The sequence below is a fragment of a genome, unplaced genomic scaffold (genome assembly GCF_019419815.1).
Source record: "Pyrus x bretschneideri cultivar Hongxiangsu unplaced genomic scaffold, Pyrus_bretschneideri_v1 Contig10, whole genome shotgun sequence".
In the NCBI taxonomy this organism is placed as follows: Eukaryota; Viridiplantae; Streptophyta; class Magnoliopsida; order Rosales; family Rosaceae; genus Pyrus; species Pyrus x bretschneideri.
Window position 1 is genome coordinate 6,612,226 of NW_025999391.1, and position 20,128 is coordinate 6,632,353.

Consider the following 20,128-nt stretch of genomic DNA (forward strand, 5'->3'; position numbering starts at 1 on the left):
CAATCTATCGTTTTACGAATTCTCCAAAACTAATTTCAACGATCCAAACCGTCAAAATTGTTTGTATATGCTTGGAGATCACATCAGCAAAAAATCACAAAAAAAAAAACATTCAGAGATCAAGTAACGGGACAAAGCTTTTCAACGGTTATAAACGAAAAATCACGATTTAACGGTTATTTTAACTCCGATTTTGATGATTTTTTATAACTACACTCCTTGAACCTATATGAATACAATGAATGAATTCGATCTTCAATTTAAAATATTTACACAAGTGGATACCACAAAATCTTATGTTATACTTAATAAAAGTATAAATAAACTCTAAGTGTTAGTCAATTTATCGTTTTACGAATTCTCCAAAACTAATTTCAACGATCCAAACCGTCAAAATTGTTTGTATATGCTTGGAGATCACATCAGCAAAAAATCACAAAAAAAAAACATTCAGAGATCAAGTAACGGGACAAAACTTTTCAACGGTTATAAACGAAAAATCACGATTTAACGGTTATTTTAACTCCGATTTTGATGATTTTTTATAACTACACTCCTTGACCCTATATGAATACAATGAATGAATTCGATCTTCAATTTAAAATATTTACACAAGTGGATACCACAAAATCTTATGTTATACTTAATAAAAGTATAAATAAACTCTAAGTGTTAGTCAATCTATCGTTTTACGAATTCTCCAAAACTAATTTCAACGATCCAAACCGTCAAAATTATTTGTATATGCTTGGAGATCACATCAGCAAAAAATCACAAAAAAAAAACATTCAGAGATCAAGTAACGGGACAAAGCTTTTCAACGGTTATAAACGAAAAATGACGATTTAACGGTTATTTTAACTCCGATTTTGATGATTTTTTATAACTACACTCCTTGACCCTATATGAATACAATGAATGAATTCGATCTTCAATTTAAAATATTTACACAAGTGGATACCACAAAATCTTATGTTATACTTAATAAAAGTATAAATAAACTCTAAGCGTTAGTCAATCTATCGTTTTACGAATTCTCCAAAACTAATTTCAACGATCCAAACTATCAAAATTGTTTGTATATGCTTGGAGATCACATCAGCAAAAAATCACATAAAAAAAACATTCAGAGATCAAGTAACGGGACAAAGCTTTTCAACGGTTATAAACGAAAAATCACGATTTAACGGTTATTTTAACTCCGATTTTGATGATTTTTTATAACTACACTCCTTGACCCTATATGAATACAATGAATGAATTCGATCTTCAATTTAAAATATTTACACAAGTGGATACCACAAAATCTTATGTTATACTTAATAAAAGTACAAATAAACTCTAAGTGTTAGTCAATCTATCGTTTTACGAATTCTCCAAAACTAATTTCAACGATCCAAACCATCAAAATTGTTTGTATATGCTTGGAGATCACATCAGCAAAAAATCACAAAAAAAAAAACATTCAGAGATCAAGTAACGGGACAAAGCTTTTCAACGGTTATAAACGAAAAATCACGATTTAACGGTTATTTTAACTCCGATTTTGATGATTTTTTATAACTACAGTCCTTGACCCTATATGAATACAATGAATGAATTCGATCTTCAATTTAAAATATTTACACAAGTGGATACCACAAAATCTTATGTTATACTTAATAAAAGTATAAATAAACTCTAAGTGTTAGTCAATCTATCGTTTTACGAATTCTCCAAAACTAATTTCAATGATCCAAACCGTCAAAATTGTTTGTATATGCTTGGAGATCACATCAGCAAAAAATCACAAAAAAAAAACATTCAGAGATCAAGTAACGGGACAAAACTTTTCAACGGTTATAAACGAAAAATCACGATTTAACGGTTATTTTAACTCCGATTTTGATGATTTTTTATAACTACAGTCCTTGACCCTATATGAATACAATGAATGAATTCGATCTTCAATTTAAAATATTTACACAAGTGGATACCACAAAATCTTATGTTATACTTAATAAAAGTATAAATAAACTCTAAGTGTTAGTCAATCTTAAAAACAAAAACTCTTTATCCTTGCACATTTAATATTTGTAATAGATTAGTAGTGTATGTATTATTTTTTTTATTAGGCTTTCATTTTCGAGTGTAGATATAGTACTTGAACGAGAAATGTTTTAATGTTTTCAAGTAATATTTATGTCGCAATGTGTGGTATGTGCAAATTTTAAAAAAAAATATTTTTTTCTTAACGGGTCATAACGGGTCGGGTCACTTTACCCGTTGGGTAAAGTGACACGACCTGTTAAGGACCCGTTAAGATAACGGGTGTGACACGACACGACCCGTTAAGATAACAGGTGTTACACGAAAACGACACGAACACGACAGACACGACCCGTTTGCCAGGTCTATATACAATGTCGTTGTTGTTCCCAGTAGACGACCAAAATTAAGGGCACCATTGATATTTAGGACTTGATATGCGCTGGTCAGCTTTAATTTTTGCACGTGACCATTAAAGTATAGGCACTAACCTTTTATCTTATCCCGCATCTGACTTCCAATAAGCTCAATGGGTAGCCACGGCCGGCCCGTCAAAAGCTTCATTGGGCCGGCTGCTTCGTTATGTGTCGTGTTTCTCTTGTTTACATGTTACACATTTACATACCTCAACCCACTCTTGACGTTGATTCTAATGATTCTAATATTATACGCGTCAACTCTACTCCACACTTGACCAAGAGATTTGAATCCTCTTGACCAAGACGTCAAATCCTTCAGTGTCCACGCACGCTGGGCCTGGACATTCTTCAGTGTCCATCCTAAGTGGCAACAATTTCCGAGGGCCCGTACCATCTGCCGTTGGAAATCTCTCCAGGCTCACAACTTTGGACTTAGGCAGCAACTTTTATGAAGAGACTCATAACCAATTCTCTAGCCCAATTTTGGATAACATAGGTTTGACTAGAATTTGTACCCGCATTGTTGCGGAATTGAAAACTATATAAAAGATTATGCAATATTAATTTTCATAAATAATGTTTGAGTCAAAAACTAAGTTACCAATGCCAATGTAAATTATACACAACCTCATCATGAATGAAAAAAATTTAAATATCAAAAGAGAAACCTATTTCGTCTATTAAAAACATTACAAAGTTCTTTGGATACGGAAAAACACAAATTGCTTCCTGTCCAAAAATATTAATGGGAAATGTTGTTTACTGCAACACTAAAAGTTGTCCTTTGCTATGTTGGTCATTAAGGAAGCATCCCAGGCAAGGGGAAAAAAAGTGAAATAAATTTATATAGTAGAATTATATCATGAACAAACTAAGGATAAAGAGTGTTTACCTAGTGTTTTTGTGTGCAGAAATAAGTCTGATTTTGCACGAAATGGAGATGACCTTCTCTTGCAATTCTATAAGACGCAGTCAAATTTTTGTGCATTTCCAACTTGCCATGCAACCAAGTTTCTACAAAAACAGATCAAATTCAAGAAAGTAATTAGACCAAGGCATAAGAGATTATAAGAAAAAAGTATAGAAAATATAAACCACATATACCACTTATTATACTACTTTGTATTCCGAATACACCTAAAAATATATCGATTTCTAGTGAATGGTTCATTTCCAATTAATTCCACTCTAGTTTCTTTCTAACCCTTCAACTTATCCTTGACTTATTTTTTTTAACGGCATCACAATTAAGAGTTAGCTTCCATCAAATCCTTCAACCAATCCCACCCATACCTCTCTAACCCTTCATAATCCGAATTTTACTCTCTTAAACCCTTTAACCTAACCTTGACTTTGTTTTTATAGCTTAGTTTCATTTAAAAGCTTATTTTCTCTACAAAATCATAATAGTTTCCATCTTACATCACATTTTAAACTCTTGATAACATTAATTTCCATCTCAAATCAGAATGAACCTCCAAAGTTAGAAATATGAGTAAAAAAAATGTTTAGTAAAAGAATTTGCCAATTCTAATTGAGAACTGTTAATCAAACTGTAAAAGCAACATATGAGTTTTTCCCAACTTCAAACAGAGAACCAACAGCAAGAATAAAATTGGAAATGGAAGAGACCAAACAGACCATGAAGATTACACAATCAGAAGATGATATATTTGAAGAAGAAGAGTTCATTACATAGTGTGATGACAGCCGATCAGCAGCAGAAACTGAGAAGAGCGAAGAACTTGGCCTCAGATTTTCTCCATAATAATTGAAAAAATAAATAAACTTAACATGTAGGAACGATGCTGTTATTTTCTCCAGACAATAAACATCATCTCTTAAAATATTAAAAATAATGTATGTGCATTTCATTCATATTTCTATTCACATCATAAACGTAAACCTCAAAACACAACTCATGGAACAACTTTTCTTACTAAACCCTAGAACACATTTTAAAAATTTTAAAATAGTTCTCATCTTTTGTTTTCTTTGCTAAATTCATTCATGCGTTTCTTAAATTTAAATTCAGTTTATAAATTTTCAAATCAATCTTTAGAAAGTAATCTTTTATGTAATTATTTAAAATATGTTGTATAAAACATACTTATTGCTTCCACTTAAGAAAACTGATAACACAAAATGAATTAAACTGGAGGGTTAAAGTAAGTTCTCTTACCAAATAACTGAAGCCAAATTAGCACAAAAGCATATCAACGTTGCATTGTCACAGGTACAACATTAGCAACGTTTCTTTACTGATTCAAACATAAACATGAATCAATTAAAAGCGTTAAAAAATGAAATAACACTTCAATCAAGCGCATAAACAAAAGCAAACGTTAGGCGTTGGAAAATAACATTGGGAAAAAAGCTATGTTAAATATTGTAGGTATTATATTTACAATTAATCTCTATTTTTAATAAATGAAAATATATTAAAATTCATAATAATATGCATAAACATTTTATTTCCTCAATCTCTCTGTTGGTAAACCTCTTTGTCCACCACAGTAAATGGTAAAGCTCTGCAATCAAAGCTAAAAAAAAGCATCGAAAAACCACACTTAACCCCCACGCTGCTCAAAGATTTCATCTTTGTCATCAAATCTCATCAGAAAGCTACTGATATCACATCAATACTACCCAAAAAAATATAAATAAAAAGCAAGCTCAAAGATTTCATCTTTGTCATCAAATCTCATAATAAAGCTACTGATTCATCATTCATCATTCATCATTCATGACCTCCATGACGAAATCTTGGGCACCATCTGAAAAAGCCAGAGAAACCAGACTGACTAGTGGTTCTTGGGCGGAGGAGGAGGTGGAGAGAAGCAGGGAAACACCTAGGATTGATGCAGGGAGAAAAGCACACAAAAACAGAGGAAGAGAAAAGGAAAAGTGACGGAAGAAAATGGAAGAGCCGTCGAGCACCTTCCCCACCAAAAACGAAAAGAGCGGGTGGATAACTGTTGGAATCAGATTAACATGTCGACATTGCTTAGAAGCTAACGGACACGTGGGTACCGATGAGGGAAGAGAATGGGAAGGCTGAACAGCACAAATGAAACGCGTGGCCAAAAAGGGTAAATCCGCCACTTCGCTGTATAGAAACGGAAAAAATAGAGCTCCAAAGAGTAATTGGAGGAAAATTTCGGTAGTTCACTGTTATGAACAGTATTTTTACGTTGTGAAGTATATGTATAATTTATGGTCTTCAATTTATTGACCTGAGTGTGAATTCTCTGGGAGGGAAAATTCCACCCTCTATAGGCTAACTCATGGAGCTCCGGTACCTTGATCTTTCATTCAACTCTGTAAATTCTTCAATCCCTTCCGAGCTCGATCTTTGGACAGACCTCATAGGCTAACTCATGAAGAACACGCGCTGCGAATCCGCATAGCTAGTTATCCAATCTTCATCTTCTTCTTCACCGCCTTTTCGCTTTCCATCAAAATGGGAAGCCACCCATTTGAGAGCAGCCCATGAATCGTCGTAGGCAGCTGGGATTGGGTGCTCCGGGGCAAGCCTGTACTCAACAGAGACGGCAACAACATTGACCTCGGAGACTAAGGAATTAAGGTAGTTGTGATACGTGGGGGAGGAGGCGCTTTGGATGCAGAAGCCACCGCCGTGAAAGTAAACAAGAAGAGGGAGTTTGGTGGCAGCGGATTTGGGGATGTAGAGCCTTACAGATATTGCTGGTTGTTGGGAGATGACAATGTCTTTGGATTGCACTCCGGTTTCGGGTTGTGTTGATGGAGGAACTGTGGCTGTGCCTAGGAGTCTCTCGACTCGACCGTCTTTGTATACTTTGATCATTGGAGAAAAGTCATAAGACAGTTCTTCGTTGCTCATGTTTTGGATTTTCAACTTCAATGAAGAAAGTAGAAGAATAAGAAACAGCTATGGAGGCCTCTCTCACTGTTCTTATGCTGCCGACAGCCTCATGCATTATTAGTTTTAACAGGACGTAGGCCATGGAATTTCAACGGACACAGTTGCCACAGCTGTCAAAGAAGAAAGATACGATGCTAGCTAGCCAGACAGATTCAACAACCCTGGATAGCACACAGCTCTAGTGAAATTTTATCACCTTAATTTTGGATCACATAACAATCTCATACTTCATCTTTTAAATATTATAATGTTACACATCAACTTACAAAATCGTTATAATACCAAACATCCGTTAAATTTTCTATCAATTTAACTATTAAATGATAACGTGGTAAATATAAGGTTCACATTTACAATGACCTGGATGCCCATTATGCACCATGGGAATAAAAAACAAATAAAAAATTTAATTCATAAATTTTTTGTTTTTGTTTAATAAAAGCTTTTAAAGTAAGGGAAAAAAACGTGGAGGTTCATCCCTTCCTCTCTCCCGTCCCTCGCCTCGCCGCTCTTCCTCTCCCCTGTCCCACCATAGCCACCGAACACATACAGCAACCGCACAAAAAATCCAATTGGGGTGAGAGTAGGCTCTGAGGGGCTGGTTGGTGTTAAGCTGATTGGGGTTGTGTTGATCGATCCATATTTCTGGGGGAAGATCCAATTGGGGGAGAGATCACCGCCCCTGCAGCTAAAAGAGAGTTTATTGCTGCATTGTGGCGTTTTACCTACCCGTCGACTATTGGATCCGATGACCCGCTTTCAACCCTGAAAAGGATCCAAAATTTGGGGAATTGGGGTGTGGGAAAGTGCTGGTTTTTGTTGCTGAGTTAGATGTGTTGAAAGACAAGGGATGGTACTATGGGGAGGCGCCGAGAGGGAGTGGATGGAATGGAGTTGTGAAGGTGATAGAAGCAAAGGGGGAGGACCATGTTTACCATTTGTCCGATCCTACCTGTGAGAATGCTGTGCCCATGCAGAAAAGATAGTCTCGTTCTTGAACTAGTGTTTGTGGTTTTTCCCTTGTTGTAATCCGTTTTATGACTTATATTACAACCTACTAAATTCCTATTCATACCATATTTTTGTACTATATTTTATATCATCTTAGGTAACATTTGATGTGGACAGTTACATTATTTGAATTAATCAAATTTTTAAATTTAGTTCATTATTTAATAAACTAATAATTAAGAAAAACTAGTTAATTAAATAATGATTGTGGTATAAGAGGAGTCTTTCTCCTTCATTTCCTTGGATTTTGCAAATTTTTCAAATGATGTGGTATAAAAACATGGTATGAATAACATTACTCTATGTTTTATAAGCTTTATGTATGTTTTCTTGAACAATATTCTCATAATCTCAATTAATTTTTCGATTACCATTGAAAGACCATTCATGTAAAAATTTACTGAAAGCAAAAATCGTTTAGTTATCTAATTGTGACATGACAATTAAATAAATGAAGACAGATTTATCAATACCATATATATAACTTTGTGTTCTAATGTTAAATTTGAACCTATCAAATTTGGTGTAAATTATAACATTCATTGATTATTTACAGAATGGTGTGAAGGATCCTTATCCTTATAAGGCGGACGCAATGAGAATACAACATCATAAATCCTATAAATGAACAGTGTTTCGGGGTGGATTTCACTTTATTTACAAAATTGCCACCAACCCTTTGGTGCCATTCAGATTGGTAATTTCTATTTATTAACGAAATTGCCACCGCTTTGCACAGTAGAAGGGCGCCCACTCGTCAATCATCGTGGATTGCTCTGCTTCGACTCCTTTGTCCCGTCCGTTTCCATTCCCTATTCTTTCCCTCTTTTTCTCTCCCGACTCTCTCTCGCCCGCTCACCATCTCACTCCGGGCAGTACATGCATGAACTAGATGAGAAGGCACCATCTCTTATGTGCAAAGCGAAGAAGAACTCAGCAGATTGTATGTCACTCCTCCCCAATATTTTCTGTTTGTTTTCTTCAATTATTTGTTTTTGAGTTTGTTTCTTTCCCGAGAATAAGAAGAAAGAAACAGGAAAAATATAATATTGGACAGTTAATTATTTATCTTGGAGTGTTATATTTATTCAAGGCATCCAAGAGAATTAGGTACTTAATTGATTGATTACCTGATTGAATTTTTTTGATTTCTCCAAAAGATTTTTTTTTTTTTTTCCTGGGGCTTGCACTCAATTTTCATTTAATTTAATTTTTTGGGTATTATAGAAAATTAAGTATATAGTTTGCCGTTATAGTTTGGTCCTTTTTATGCCGTAGATAGTAGAAAAATGACCAAAAGTAGCTTCATGCAAGCACATGAGTTTGGTAAGCTTTGGTGTTCATGCTTTGTGTATAGTCTACTGAATTTATATCAGTTTCAGAATTTATAATTGTGATGTTTATAAGTCTACGGATTCAGTTGCATAATTGTGCGGCATCTTTTACATGCAGAGAAGAGACGTGCTGAGTCTCACTCCGGCATTCAGCCCTCCGTTCCTCTCATGATCTCTCACACCCTCTCTCTAATTTCAGAACAATATGAAGCAGCTCAAGCTCTCTGTGCATTGAATCAATGGCAGTCATCTAGAGGTGATTTTTCTTTGCCTTTTTGTTGGGTTAGTGGATTATTTGCTTAATTTGGGTAGTGAAGGTTCCGTTTTGGCTTAATTTCGATTTTCAACTCTAATAATATATTGGGTTTTAGGGATTTCTTCTTAGTGATCATCTTCATATTCGATTGGTGATTTGGCATGTGGATTGTCTACTTCTTTGATGAAAACGCTCACCGTTGGAACTAATATAGGTTTCTCATATTTCTTGCACCATTTGTGAGGGATTTAATTTTCCTTTTCTGGGTTTTCTTATACTCAAGGTACGGTTTACATTCTGGAATTCATGATTCAATTGGAAACCACAATGACATATCAACGTGTGTTGGATATTCATACGAAACAAGTAAGCTCTTATTTACCATTCTGCTTTCATTGACATTGGATTCTGATTCACCTTCTAAATGCGGATTATATGATCGTTATAGTGGAAACCAGTGAACTTATAGGCTTAATGGGCTTACAATAAGCTAATAGTGCTATATTTTCCCTCTCCCTATATGTAGTTTAATATAATTGAACAAGTTCAAAGAGAATGATCAGAATGAAGGTTTGTATTAGATCCGATGTGCTTCCTCTTTCTATGCATTTTGGTTCAAATTAGGGTTTTAGGTCGAAACCTGAAACGAAAAGAGAATAAAATTTGAAGGATCTTCGGATTTTGTGTTTGGATGAGAGGAAAAGATGAGAAATTTGTTAAGAAAAGTTGGTTGTGGTGAAATTTCATTCTTTAAAATCCATCAGATTATGCTTAAATTGTTAAATGTAGTTGTTATTGTTAGCTAATTCATGTTTTTAGTCTTAAATTAAATTTATTGTTTCCCTTGCTTGATTATACTTGCAGCAACTAATCCTGGAAGTTTCAATAACAGCGTCGCTGGCCAGCAGGTGAATACTAAGCAAATTTTATCTAGCATTGAACCATTTCTTAAGATCTGATTCAATTTTATTTAAGGAATTTGAAACCTGTACCTTGAACCATTTCTTATCATAATTCATGGGTTGCTAGCGCAAATATAGTGCAATCTAATGTTTTGATGCATACTTGATTCGGTCTCAAATGCGATATGTTGTAATTCTTTCTAATTTCATTGTTTACCTATCTTTGTGTGGATCAGGCGGTACTAGAAACAGTTGCAAGAGTAAAGTCGAAGAAAAATTAGACGAAAGATGAAAAGTACATGCTTCTAACTTAAATTCAGTTCAGTATTTCATATATTCTTTGTCAATTGAATCTAGCCATTATGGCCTGTTCTCACCAACTATGTTGTAGTATAAATTGGTCGTTTCAACTACATGATGTTTTCAATCTGGATAATGATAATAGAGGAGAAGATACACCAACACTGATTGATCACAATGTGAAATTGCTTCATGAAAAATATAATTGCTCCGGTTATTTATCTCAACAGTCCTAAATGTAACTTTGTTATTAATATTTTTAGGACAATGTCTTCATAATATCAAATTTTAAATCAAAATATCCAGTACTGCAGCTAGACTTGAGGTAAACTTACTGGCTCATTACAGTTTCGTTAAGTTCATTGGTCTTCTCTTAACAAAAAATGCTGATTTTGAACTCATCTACTGGTTTCATTGTAGATTAATATCAGATTTGGTGGTCATTATTGTATCTGCAACCTGTGGTGGCATTGCCTTTGCTTGCGCTGGACAACCGATATGATACATACATTCATAAGTACATACGCGTGTACATATATTTCCAAACTTCTTGAACTTATTGAACTTATAGAGAAAACTTAATGCTATGATCTTACTTAATGTTCATATTCTGCTTCCTTCATACCAAAACTTGACATGTTATTAGTGAATATTTGCTAGCTGGATACATTATGGACCTTGGAGGTTTCAACTTCTTCAGTGAAATGGTTCAAGTATGTTTTACCCTGCACTTTTATTATCCAAGAAGAAATTCTTCAAATCCAAAAGCGTGCTTATATATATTCAGGGTATGGTTGCTTCCTCCTCCAAAACCAAAAGTGTACTTATATATATAAGCAACAGGAAGAATTGCTCAGATACCAGTAAGTGAGGCTTTTTAAGTCGTATTATAAATGCACTGGCCAAGCCTATTGATGGTTGGGGTGACTTGCCGCATATGAAATTGAGCACAATTTTGCATAGCCCACTTGTTTCTCGAGAAGAGATGGGAAACATGCTCAATTTTCATGCCTTTGATGTTTTGGTTCTTTCTGAACCTAGAATTAGTGTATCCAAAGCTTTGGACGTTGTCAAGACTTTGGGCTTTTCTGGTAGCTTCATAGTTGATTTTTCTATGTGTGTGTCTATATATATATGGGTTTGATTACAAAATTCTGTAGATTGAAAATTGATACTTTATGTTGTCATTTACTTGGTACAAGAAGATTTTTTATTTTGAAAATGAAAGGTGCACTATACTTGGAACAAAATTCTTCAGACTGTTGGGGTGTGCCTATGGATGCTAACTTGGTTCATAGAGACTGTTTTGCATTGCTTCTTTTGTTACTACGTTATATGATATGGAGGACATAATTTTTTTATTTATCATTTTGAAAGTTTTCTGGACCCCTGATTTTTGAACGTGCAAGTCATCAAGAGAAAATCCAGAATGTAAGCTCAGCTCAAGAAGGTTTATATTTTTGCAAGTCCATTTTTCTTTTGCTAATGTCAATTATTTGTCTCTCAAAGGGAAAGATACCTGACATATGACGTTTCTTTCAATCGTTTTGCCTTTTTTGTTTACTGAGAAACATATGAAATTAGGAGGAAGGTTATGTTCTTCTGTGTCGTTAGTCTACGGCAAGCGAATTGGGATCGGTCTCAAAGAGCTCTGCATGTTTACCGTTTCCAAGGTACGGTGTTCATCGATCTCAACTTTTAATTTATTTCACATTTTATTTATTTATTATAGTTTTGGGTTTGTAAAAACCCTTGATTGAATCGGGTGCTGGTATGGTCCCTTACAGGAGAAAAAAGTTTTATTGTTTTCCTTAAAATTTTAGTCTTTGTTAATTTATTTTTATTTTTTTCACAAAGGAACTTAGGTGGTAGCTGTATTACTAATTAGCTACAGAAGTTATATATTCTTATGAGTATGGTATAGATGCAGGTTTGCTATGTTGCTTTTTGGGATGAAAATACTTTAAATATAGAGGAAAAATTGATTGATATTGGGTTGTACGCAGAAATCTAAACACTTTGTTGCTGAAGGCTCTACGAGGCATACAGACTGTTGGGAGATTTGGACATTATATTCTCTATCTGCTGCTATTTTATTACTTTTTTTTATTCTTGGAATTACATTACAAGTATATAACTGTATGAACACTTTGGGATGCAGGGCTATTATAATCGAATTAGATGTGGCAAGCCATACACGAATCATTTGAGATGCAGGGCTATTATAATCGAATTAGATGTGATGAGCCATACACAAATCATTCAAAATTTCTGCACTTTTTTGTTTCTATATATGCCGTTTGGCTATAAAATTTGTGATTACATGCTCAGATAAAATTTCACATCGAGATTTCAAACATTGTACTGCATTATGGATAAGAACAAAAATTGACCTTCTAAAACATATGTAAAGTTATACCTTCCGGATACAAACTGTCCAGGTAAATAAAATCTTTTACTGTCAAGTCTTAGTAATTCTAGTATAACTAATTAATATGTCTTTTTCTGGGTTTGTCTGCCATGTGTGTTATGATTTGTTCTAGCTAATGGACTATCTAAAAATGTTATGGTTTTCATAGCGGTATTTACGTAGTCTGTCTCTCTCAACTGGGTTTTCTCTGTCGTTGGCCCAATTCATTCTGCTGCAGATTGTTCCCATTTTTCACTTTCTTTGAGGTAAAAGCTCAAATCTGTGTATTTTTGTGGTCGACAAGTTGGTAGGGCAAATTGTACTTTGCTCTGCATATGAGCAATGTCTAAGTTTTACCTATTTTGATAATGCTTGGTATGTACTTCTTGATTTTTAATTTGGTTTTTGTGTATTGAGTTGGATAGACAGTTCATAGGTTTGGTTCCATAATTATTCGGAGAAGAAAAATACAAAGAGGACAACACAATAACCCTAGCACGATTATGTATGGAATGAATTAAATCTATTAAAGAATTATATTTTGGATGTGTTGTTAGGAAGAAACACCAACACTCCAAATATTTATGAATTTGATTCCTTATAAAATAGGTTAATTGTATGGGTTACTTCTTTTAGCACTAAATTTTTGTTAAATTTCATTTTTGTTTAGTTTTTGACTTTCCTTTGGGAGGACTTTTAATTAAGCATGCATCTTTGGTGTAATACAATTATATTCTTGAGGTCTGGATTTTTTTCTCTTTACTTTTCTGCCCATTATGATCTAACGGAAGACGTGGCACAGAACCGAGCGCAATGGCGTTCTAGCCTTCATTCAGCTGACCCCACTTAGTGGGAAAAGGCTTTGTTGTTGTTGTTGTACTTTTATGCCCATTATATGTTTGAGTATCTATCTTTTGGCTTATTATCAATGAAAAATTATTATATGAGGATTTTGACTATTGACTTATCAATGGTATATTTACTAAGGTTAGTTTAAGAGAGGATAAAAAATTTGTTTTCACAGATGAAATTAATCAAATGTCCCAGGCTCTACAGTTCAATTCTCTCGGTATGCACTATGGACATTATTCAAGAAATTGATGGTTGTTTTAGCATAGTGAGATTGCTGTTGTACGGTTGAAGGATTATGCTTTTAGTTTTCTCTTTCATTAGTTCAATGCTAGAAATACGGATTTGCATTTTCTTGATTTGAATTTGTTTTAGCATAGTGAGATTTCCGTTGTACGGTTAAAGGATTATGCTTTTAGTTTTCTCTTTGATCAGTTAAATGCTAGAAATACGGATTTGCATTTTCTTTACTTGAATTTGAGTATTTTTTTTTTTCTTTCTCAATTCTACCACAGAGATAAGTATAAAAGTTCTAGGAAGAGATTGAAATTGGTGAAATGCTCACTGAGGCTGGTAAGGAATTGAAATTGGAAATTATGAAGCGACAGCTTTTATTTGACTTTGATTTGGGTGTTAAGTCATTGGATGGAAATTTTATTGCAGTTATCTTGACACTATATGCTGCGAGTATCTTGACACACTATAATAGGTCTTCTTTTTGGCAAGTTTGTGTTTCTTATTCGCATTCATGATTCTATAATCATTTACATTTGCTTTTGCATGATATCTCATAAATTTGATGTGAATATATTTATTGTATTTTAACCTTTTTAGCCAAGCAAATGATTTGATTGATAACTTAAAGTCGATTTCTTTTTCTTTATGTCTACATATTACAGGGGCAACGAGGATGGGGTTTGAAGTCGAACGCTTGCATGGGACAGATTCCAAGATTATTTAGTAAGTCACTGATTAAGTCAGATTAAACTGCCTTCATTTCGTTTTGTGTCCATGGTCTAATTTTACTTGGATGATTTAATTCTATCGGATGATTTCTACTGGGTTTTTTTTTTCCATTTTGTACTTTAAATATGTTTAAGGTTGAAGGAGTCAATGATGGAATTCTGGATGCCAAAGAGAAGAAGCCTGGTATTGTTTCTTCTTTCTTTTTGAGTGAGCATCTCTTTCTTTTCTTCGAATTTTGCTTCTTTCTTTTTGTTGTCGAATGTTTCAAAATTTCAACTCAAAGTTCGTGTGCATTGTTGAGGAGTGTATTTTGCCATTACTAGGCCATTATTCTTTCTTTTCAGTAATTGTTTCTTTATTTTTTTCGTATTATTTTTTGCAAAACCTAATCATCATAGCAAAGCTTTTTCAAACAATTTTTTTTAAATGTGTTGCGAAATGAATGATGCGAGAAAAAAATACAATGCGAGTATCTTTGCACGCTATAACTGGTTTTCTTTTTGGCAAGTTTGTGTTTCTCATTCGCATTCATGATTCCATTATCATTTACATTTGCTTCTGCATGATTTCTCATAAATTGGATATCATTGTATTTACTGTATTTTAACCATTTTATCGAAGCAAATGATTTCATTGAACAGATCCATCAGTTACATGCTGCAAGTGTACGATGGCGAAGGCATTACGGTGCTTTCAAATGATCACTTTTTTTTTTTAGGGTTTTTGACAGATTACATTAAATTTTATTATTGTTTATTTGATGAAGTTCTCGATTAAGAGCAGCTGCACTTGCATTTTTGTTCAGGACTAGCAACTGTAATAGTAAATAGTACAGTGTGACAGATTCTCTTATTTACGTCTGAATATGAACAGTTTATTGTATCATATAGGAAAGAGGAAAAGAAAATATGAGTCTCGAATATTGTTTAGGTGAGGTGTTCTGTTTGTGTGAAAATATTTGAGTCTCGAATATTTTAAGCATTGTGTCAACAACTTGAGATGGTTGTAAAACAGTGCATGTAGCGTTGATGCCTTTTACTTTACATGCATATTTGTTTCATTCGAACTAAACTTGCAGTGTACATATTTATGCAAAAGATAAGACCTTTGGAGCCTGATACTCTTTGTTAGAATTTCTGTTACAAAATTAGGGAGGGATCCTGTCCATTTATGCTTCTATTTAGTAATATTGGGGTGGTAAAGATTTCTAGGGTGTTTTTTGGGTTGTTTTCAAACTGCATTCCTTTCTTGCAAGACGACATTAAGAGGCATTTTTTCAGTCATACATTATGGCAGCACTTCGTTTTGATTTGTAAACAAACTATATGCTTTATCTTTGTCTTGGAGTGGTCTGGTTACTTGAAACTATAAGTACAATATTAAGGACATAATACGATCTGCAAATGAATGTTTCTTATAGCATGGATATCCATGTATAGCAAGCAAAGTATCACTTCATTGGTTCTTACGTACTGTACTGTCATTTCAGTTACTTTGTGTAGAAATTATTCATGCATGTTTCAAGTCCCGATTAATGCATTCAATCCCCGCAGCAAAGTGCGGGTACATTTTCTAGTGGTCCTTGATAGAGAGATAATTACAATCACAATATCAATGACGACAAATAGGAAAATCAAACCAAAAAAGAAAGTATCTCGATAGAACACTTGTGGGTAACTGGTTATTCATGCAAGTACGAATTCCACATTACCAAACACAATTTGCAACACTCTGTAGTAATCAGGGTGGTGCAGATATCAATTACATGTTTATGAAGTTTGTTGTAAACATCAAGAAAAAAATTAAAAAAAATAAAATTCCACAACTTCTTATTTGATAGACTGCTTGCAGCAAGAATTCTAATGTGAAGTTGGAGCTACATGTTCTCTATTTTCTTCTAGTTTTGAAGGGCCAATAGCTTGTTGATGGTAAGCATACCAAATGGCTCAGGAAGGCAAGGAAGACTCTGAGCTGATAGATTTTGTGACACAAAATGCATTGTTGGACGCAACCCAGGACGCGTCCGTATACAAGCCAGTGCTATACTCATTACAAGCACCACTGCCTTTGCCAATTCATTGGCTGGAGGCTCTAGTCGTTGATCTAACACATCTTTCAGAAGCAAGTCTGCATTTCCTTTCATTGACGTTGATGATTCTAATAGCTGGGACTCTAGCATATCCCTGGGGTGCCTTCCCATCATGACTTCTAGTGCCACCACTCCGAAGCTATAAACATCACACTTGTCCGTCACCTGCATAATATATGCAAGCTCTGCGTATAAAGAGGACAAAATATGTCAACTCTACAAAAGATAGTACAAAGTTGCACAACATTAAAATTTTTACATTACCTGGGGCCATGTATCCTAGCGTACCAACAATGTTGGTCCAGTTGGATGAATCAATACTCAATAGTTTTGCTGTTCCAAAATCTGAGAGTCGGGGCTCAAAATCCTGCTCAAGCAATACATTATTGACAGTTACATCACGATGCACAATTGGTGGTGAGCAATCATGGTGCAGATAAGAAAGTGCATGAGCAAGTCCTTGCACAATTTTTACCCTTGTTGGCCAGCCAAGTTCAGTAACCCCTTCTACCCCATACAATGCTTTTCCGAGGCTGCCTCTCTCTAAGTATTCATAAAGCAAGAATATGCAACCCTTCCTTGTAGAGAAGCCATATAGTCTTATGACGTTTCGATGCCGGATAGTTGTCAAAGTTTGGATTTCATTCTGAAAACTTTGAAGATTGATCGCTGGAACGTCATTAGAGTCGTCCGTGTTAAGCCTCTTAACTGCAACAACTTGGCCTGATTGGAGCTCTGCCTTGTAAACCTTTCCAAAACCTCCTTTGCCAATGCAGTATTTCTCATGAAAGTCATCTACAGCCTTCACAACTTCTGCAAACGTAAATTTTACTTCCTCTTGCAATATCATGGCTTCAAAACTCTCAAAGTTTTGAGAAGTTTTGATTACCTGAGGCCGGATCGTGGACTTCTTGCGAAACATAAGAAAGAAAAAAATGGCAATTGCAACAGTTGCGAAACCGCAAAAGGAATAAAGGATAATGGATACTTTATTCTTGTTAGCCCTTTTGGAATGTGTACTGGAAGACTTAAATTCAGTTCGTCCATCTGCATGACTCCACAAGCCATAGGTTACCAACAAAAGCACTTGTTGGCGCCTTTTCGAAAATGCCACGGGTTGGTAATGGCCCTGTCAAGTTGTTATACGAAAAGTCATACCTACTTAGATTTGACATGTCAGCTAATGCTAATGGGATTTCGCCTGAGAGATGATTGCGTGAGGCATTGAAAACCTCTAATCTTGTGAGCATGTGCAATCCTAATGGTATTGCACCCGATAGTGAATTGCTGCTGAGATCCATGTAGACCAAACCTGTTAAGCCTACGGCGAGAAACAGATGAGTTGGTACTACCCCTGTCAAATTGTTATTAGACAATGAAAGAAGCTTGAGGTCCAACATACCTGAAATCCGTGGGATCACTCCTGTGAAGTTGTTAGCAGACAAATCGAGTTCACGAAGGCGAGATAAATTGCCTAGACTCTGAGGAATCTCTCCTGTCAAGTGGTTATTGTGGAAAGAGAGTCCTGAAGTTGAGTCAATTTGCCTCGACTATGAGGAATCAGAATCTCTCCTGTCAAGTGGTTATTGTGGAAAGAGAGTTCCTGAAGTTGAGTCAATTTTCCTAGACTCTGAGGAATCTCTCCTGTCAATTGGTTATGGGACAAATGCAGTTGCTGAAGCAGAGTCAATTTGCCTAGACTCTGAGGAATCTCTTCTGTCAAGTGGTTATCGGACAAATGGAGTCTCTCAAGCTGGGTCAATTTGCCTAGACTCTGAGGAATCTCTCCCGTCAAGTGGTTATAGGACAAATAGAGTCCCTGAAGCAGAGTCAATTTGCCTAGACTCTGGGGAATCTCTCCTGTCAAGTGGTTCTGGTCCAAATAGAGTCCCTGAAGCTGAGATAAATTGCCTAGACTCTGAGGAATCTCTCCGCTGAATTTGTTGGAATAAAGGCTTACATGCTGCAATTGTGTCAACTGCCCAATTTTTCCTGAAATGGTTCCGTTGAAGCTATTATGAGGAAGGTACAAATCAACCAATTTCGTCCAATTGGAGACCAGAGAAGGAAGGATTTGACCAATAAATAGATTATTAGCTAAATGCAATTCAACGAGGTTTTTCAGATTGGACAAGGACAGAGGCAGTTCCCCATTGAGTTTATTGGAAGACAGGGACAAGTAGGTGAGGTTTGTGCAAAGACCAAGCTCAGAAGGGATAGAAGAGTTTAAGGAGTTGGCTGAAAGATCAAGGGACTGGAGATCCCTGAGTTTGCCTATAGAGGGTGGAATTTTCCCTTCCAGAAGATTCCCACTTAGGTCAATATGTTGAAGACCAGAAATCAAACCTATATTGTCCGGAATTGGGCCAGAGTTTAAGGAGTTGTACGAAAGATCAAGGAACTGGAGATCCCTGAGTTTGCCTATAGAGGGTGGAATTTTCCCTTCCAGAAGATTCCCACTCAGGTCAATATGTTGAAGACCAGAAATCAAACCTATATTGTCCGGAATTGGGCCAGAGAATTGGTTATCACTGTAGTAAAGACCGTTGTTGCCAAAGTCCAAAATTGTGAGGCCGGAGAGATTTCCAATGGCAGATGGTATGGGCCCTCGGAAATAGTTGCCACTCAAGTTGAAGTGGGTGAGATTTGGAAATAGGGAAAAGTCGAAAAGAGCCAGTGTTCCGTTAATTTGCATATAGGAGAGCTGTATTTCGGAGACCGTTCTGGTTTTGGTGCAGACAATGGCAGTCCAGTTGCAGAGGCTGTTGAGGTTGGTGAGGGACCATGAATGGAGTAGCGATGGAGAAAAGCCAGCCTTCCATTTGATGAGCGATTCTGCTTGTTTTCGTGGAGATATTGGTGTCGTTTTGATCAGTGGCAATGCGAACAGCAGCAGGAGCATATAATGAAATGTCATGGTTTTGAGTTGCATGATGATCTGTTATTTTTTCCCTTTGTCCAAGGCACAAATAAATCGGAGCTAATAACAACTTTGGAGGTGCATGCAGAGTTTATGATCCTTTCTTGACGCTTGGAATTTCGCACATGACCATTAAAGGACGCGTGCCTTTAATCTTCTGCTGCCTCTGACTTCCAATAAGCTCAATGGATTGCCGCTGCCGGGCCCGCCGAAAGCTTCATTGGGTCGGCCGTTCCAAGAAGCTACCCGAAAGTATCAAGTCTTTGGTCCCTTTGGTCAACAATGATAATATACAGCATCATCATTAATTCATTAGTATCAAGTCTTTAAGTCTTTGGTCAACAATGATAATATACAGCATCATCATTAATTCGTTAGTATCAAGTCTTTAAGTCTTTGGTCAACAATGATAATATACAGCAGCATCATCAGAGAATCTTCTAGTTCCCTTTATATTTTTCAATTTTTGTTGTCCCTTTACCTTTGTCGAATGAATGCGAAATATTTGAAGCAGCATAAACTCTCCGATAATGTATTTACCAGTCCAATCTTGCCTTCAGTGATCTCCAATTGGAGTCTAGTTGTCCATTTGAATCTTCGACGCAATAGCTTCAGTGGGAATATTCCACCTGAGCTTGGGCAGTTGACAGATTTGAATTATCTAAGCCTAGACTCTAATTATTTTGGTGGGGGACTTCCTAGTCAAATTGGAAATCTAAACTTGCTATACACACTAA

The 20,128-nt window shown here is 35.6% G+C and overlaps 3 protein-coding genes across 30 annotated transcripts in view; 1 reads left to right on the forward strand and 2 right to left on the reverse strand.

Moving 5' to 3' along the window:
• Positions 1-3,173: 3,173 nt before the first annotated feature.
• LOC108866979 (probable carboxylesterase 12) lies at positions 3,174-6,481 on the reverse strand. Its single transcript, XM_048567904.1, has 3 exons — positions 4,630-6,481; positions 4,143-4,174; positions 3,174-3,461 (listed from the first exon to the last, which is right to left on the reverse strand). Exon 1 carries the CDS (start codon positions 6,310-6,312, stop codon positions 5,821-5,823), a length of 492 nt encoding a protein of 163 aa, XP_048423861.1. The 5' UTR covers positions 6,313-6,481; the 3' UTR covers positions 3,174-3,461; positions 4,143-4,174; positions 4,630-5,820.
• A 1,493-nt stretch (positions 6,482-7,974) lies between these two features.
• The window catches only part of LOC103959672, a 41,824-nt gene continuing 29,670 nt past the window's right edge, over positions 7,975-20,128 (forward strand). Inside the window, exons 1-10 of one of the 26 annotated variants that reach the window (XR_007252165.1) lie at positions 8,009-8,308; positions 8,818-8,955; positions 9,239-9,321; positions 9,820-9,863; positions 10,094-10,336; positions 10,421-10,482; positions 10,578-10,674; positions 10,818-10,870; positions 10,945-11,830; positions 14,316-15,497. Coding sequence is in view for 2 of the 26 variants with exons in the window: in XM_048567858.1 (XP_048423815.1) it covers positions 7,990-8,308; positions 8,641-8,691; positions 8,818-8,955; positions 9,239-9,321; positions 9,820-9,863; positions 10,094-10,103 (645 nt within the window). In the remaining 24 variants the exon portion in view is untranslated. Of the gene's footprint in view, positions 8,309-8,640; positions 8,692-8,817; positions 8,956-9,238; positions 9,322-9,819; positions 9,864-10,093; positions 10,337-10,420; positions 10,483-10,577; positions 11,831-14,315; positions 15,498-20,128 lie in introns of those variants that run through there. The other 25 variants (XR_007252151.1, XR_007252150.1, XR_007252162.1 and 22 more) reach the window with 25 other exon arrangements.
• LOC103961271 (MDIS1-interacting receptor like kinase 2) lies at positions 15,100-19,806 on the reverse strand. Of its 3 annotated transcripts, none has more exons than XR_007252130.1 (3): positions 17,874-19,806; positions 16,736-17,792; positions 15,100-16,656 (listed from the first exon to the last, which is right to left on the reverse strand). XR_007252130.1 is itself a non-coding variant. In XM_048567843.1 (3 exons), exons 2-3 carry the CDS (start codon positions 17,391-17,393, stop codon positions 16,280-16,282), a joined length of 1,035 nt encoding a protein of 344 aa, XP_048423800.1. In that variant the 5' UTR covers positions 17,394-17,792; positions 17,874-19,672; the 3' UTR covers positions 15,100-16,279. The 3 variants fall into 3 exon arrangements, 2 of the variants coding, with proteins under 2 accessions (XP_048423800.1, XP_048423810.1); XM_048567843.1 differs by having other exon boundaries at positions 17,874-19,672; XM_048567853.1 differs by lacking the exon at positions 17,874-19,806 and having other exon boundaries at positions 16,736-17,854.

Coding starts and splice junctions, on each gene's coding strand:
- LOC103961271 (XM_048567843.1), bottom strand. CDS start 17,393: ATGTTTCGCAAGAAGTCCACGATCCGGCCTCAGGTAATCAAAACTTCT. Junction 16,657..16,735: donor GCTAGGATACATGGCCCCAG/GTAATGTAAAAA, acceptor CTTTATACGCAG/AGCTTGCATATATTATGCAG.
- LOC108866979 (XM_048567904.1), bottom strand. CDS start 6,312: ATGAGCAACGAAGAACTGTCTTATGACTTTTCTCCAATGATCAAAGTA.